The following is a 2420-nucleotide window of genomic DNA, read 5'->3' on the forward strand; positions in this document are numbered from 1 at the left end:
TAAAGAGGTTTCTAGTTCCCTCGGTTCCTGAATGCAGCAGCTGGAAACATATTTTTTCTGTCATCTTCAGCGTCCAACCTTTTTTATCTCCGATCTAATTTGTTTTCATGTCGCACTGACTGTATTAATTGTTCAGAACAAACTTTATGGCTTCAATTTAGCTCCATAGATTTGAAGTAGAGTTCTGCAGAACTTCAAGGCTTCAGCCAACGAAAACTGTTTTCACTCCCAGAAACTCAGCAGAAGATCTGAGGCACCTTCGCATTAAGGAATCCTCTGCTGTCCTAGAAGCAGCCATGGTTGTCATGGTAACCCTCCACACGCTTATTGTTTATACCAGAAACCTACAGGAGGCTCCTCCAAACCTATTGAACCAAATGAAACCCTGAAGCAAAAAAGTTTTAGAAATGAAATGAGTGACGAACAAACCGAACCACCTCTGGGTTCTGCTGAGTTCTGCGTCATGGTTTTGGTTCTGTTCAAGTTTTATCTCTGAGTTTTCGTTGGTCTTATTTCCATTTTTTGTGTTCTAGTTTTTTTTTTTTTTTATGTATTTGCGTTCTTAGATATTTCTGGTTTTCCCTCTTGTGTCAGTCTCTTTTTCCCCTAGCTCCCTTCTTTCCTCCTCTGTTCACACCTGCTCCCAGTCTGCTAATTAGCCTGGTCTCTGGTTCTCTCTTCCGTATATTCTCCTCCTGTTCAGTCACTCTTGGCTGGTTTGTCGTAATTTCTTTGTGAATACTCCTGTTTTTTTTTTTTTTTTAAGTATTTTTGGATTTTGAAGATTTATATTATGCATTTTTGCTTCTGTTACCCTTTTTGTTTAATTACATCTTGCAAGAAACCAGCCTCTGCATTTGGGGCTGTCAAACCTTCACCAAACTTGACAGGTAGGGGGCAGTAGTGTTCTTTGACAAACATGGATGCCTCAAGTAAAGCATATTGAAAAGAAAATTATTAATTAAAACTTATCATTTATTGAACAGGATGTAATAATTTCATATGTAAAGTATTTTCAGAAGTTTGAATTCTGAATATGAGCGAACTTTTCCTTTTCTTTCCAGGAAACCTAAAGAATCAATGAGCTACGCCAAAGTCTGCTTTGAAGGTTGGATCAGGACTCACCTCTAGTTGGCGTCTTCATTGTTCATCATTGACCAGATGTCCACACCTCATTTCTTTCAGACCTTTTATTTGCTCTTAATATTAATATAATATAAATATATTAACTCCACTGACTTCCTAAAATGTTATCTATTATGAACAATAAAGCTGAAATAAACCAAAACAAACTCCAATAACGATAAACTTTCATAGGTCAGACATTGTCAGAAAGCCGTCTCCAAGGCAACAGGAGCGCTGATGTCGGACTGGCTCTTGATCAGCCTTAGTACGTGAGTTGCTGGGAATTGGCCAGCAGCTCGAGGTCGCTCCTGCCGCTTGAATTCATAAGCGGAACCATCGGCACCGCAGCCTCTTCGGTACCGGAGGAGGATGTGATGCGGGTTCTGGTGTTCATGCTGCGGTTCTCCAGAGACAGGGCTTCCTGTTTCCTGGAAAGATCGAACTGCATCCGTGTGTGATGGAGCTTCAGCTTCTGCAGAGAATGTCTGAAAGGAGCAGACGACGCCATTAACACATGGTTGTGTTCACAAAGGAAACATTTACATCGTATGATTACTAGAAGAAGGACCCACTGAGCTTCTGAGAGCTTCTGCTTCAGAGCCTGGATGGTGGCCTCCAGCTGCTGAACCTCAGCTAAAAGGCTGTGCTGCACCTGGAAACAAACAGGAGGGAAACCGTTTAAAGTTTCAGTTTAATGACTGGAAGTGGCTAAAAGACATGAGGCTAACAGAGACCTGGTCGCGGCACAAGTCCACGCTGGACCTTTGGGTCCTGGTCTCCAGCCGGGTGTGAGCCAGCTTCAAGGAGGCCGTCTTGGCCTGCAGGTCTGCATCCAGCCCACGAATGTCGTTCTCCATCTCTGCCATTTCCTCCTGAGTCTGTAGAGATTCCAGAAGCACATCAGAAACATCCAGAGACGGACTGAAAACCACAGCTTCTTACGTTCATGTCATACCTTCTTAATCTGCCACTGCAGCTCATCTTGGGCCTGCTCTTCCTGGTGGATTCGTTTACGGAGAGCAAACTCTGTGGCTCTGCGCTGGACATCCAGCTCGTTACGGAGCTACAGGAAAACACAAAACTGTTCTAACCAATCAGAATTACAGGAAAAGTCCGGTCATATTGAGAATTCAAACTTCTGAAAGTTCTTTAAATGTGAAATGATTCCATCCTGTTCAATAAATGATCAGTGTTTTTAATTCAGAGTAATTTCCATGTGAATGTGCTTTACTGGAGGCATCCATGTTTGTCAAAGAACACTACTGCCACCTACTGGTTAGTGACATTGTCACGGT

General features: G+C 42.6%; 1 protein-coding gene across 1 annotated transcript in view; it reads right to left on the bottom strand.

Moving 5' to 3' along the window:
- Nucleotides 1–1387: 1387 nt before the first annotated feature.
- tekt2 (tektin 2 (testicular)) overlaps nt 1388–2420 on the bottom strand; it is a 9411-nt gene continuing 8378 nt past the window's right edge. The window contains exons 7-10 of the mRNA XM_015384416.1: nt 2081–2188; nt 1860–2003; nt 1698–1777; nt 1388–1610 (exon numbers count right to left, since the gene is read on the bottom strand). Of these exons, the coding sequence (XP_015239902.1) occupies nt 1388–1610; nt 1698–1777; nt 1860–2003; nt 2081–2188 (555 nt within the window). The remainder of the gene's footprint in view (nt 1611–1697; nt 1778–1859; nt 2004–2080; nt 2189–2420) is intronic.

The sequence above is a fragment of the Cyprinodon variegatus genome, unplaced genomic scaffold, assembly GCF_000732505.1.
Source record: "Cyprinodon variegatus isolate N-32 unplaced genomic scaffold, C_variegatus-1.0 Scaffold312, whole genome shotgun sequence".
NCBI classification, from domain to species: domain Eukaryota; kingdom Metazoa; phylum Chordata; class Actinopteri; order Cyprinodontiformes; family Cyprinodontidae; genus Cyprinodon; species Cyprinodon variegatus.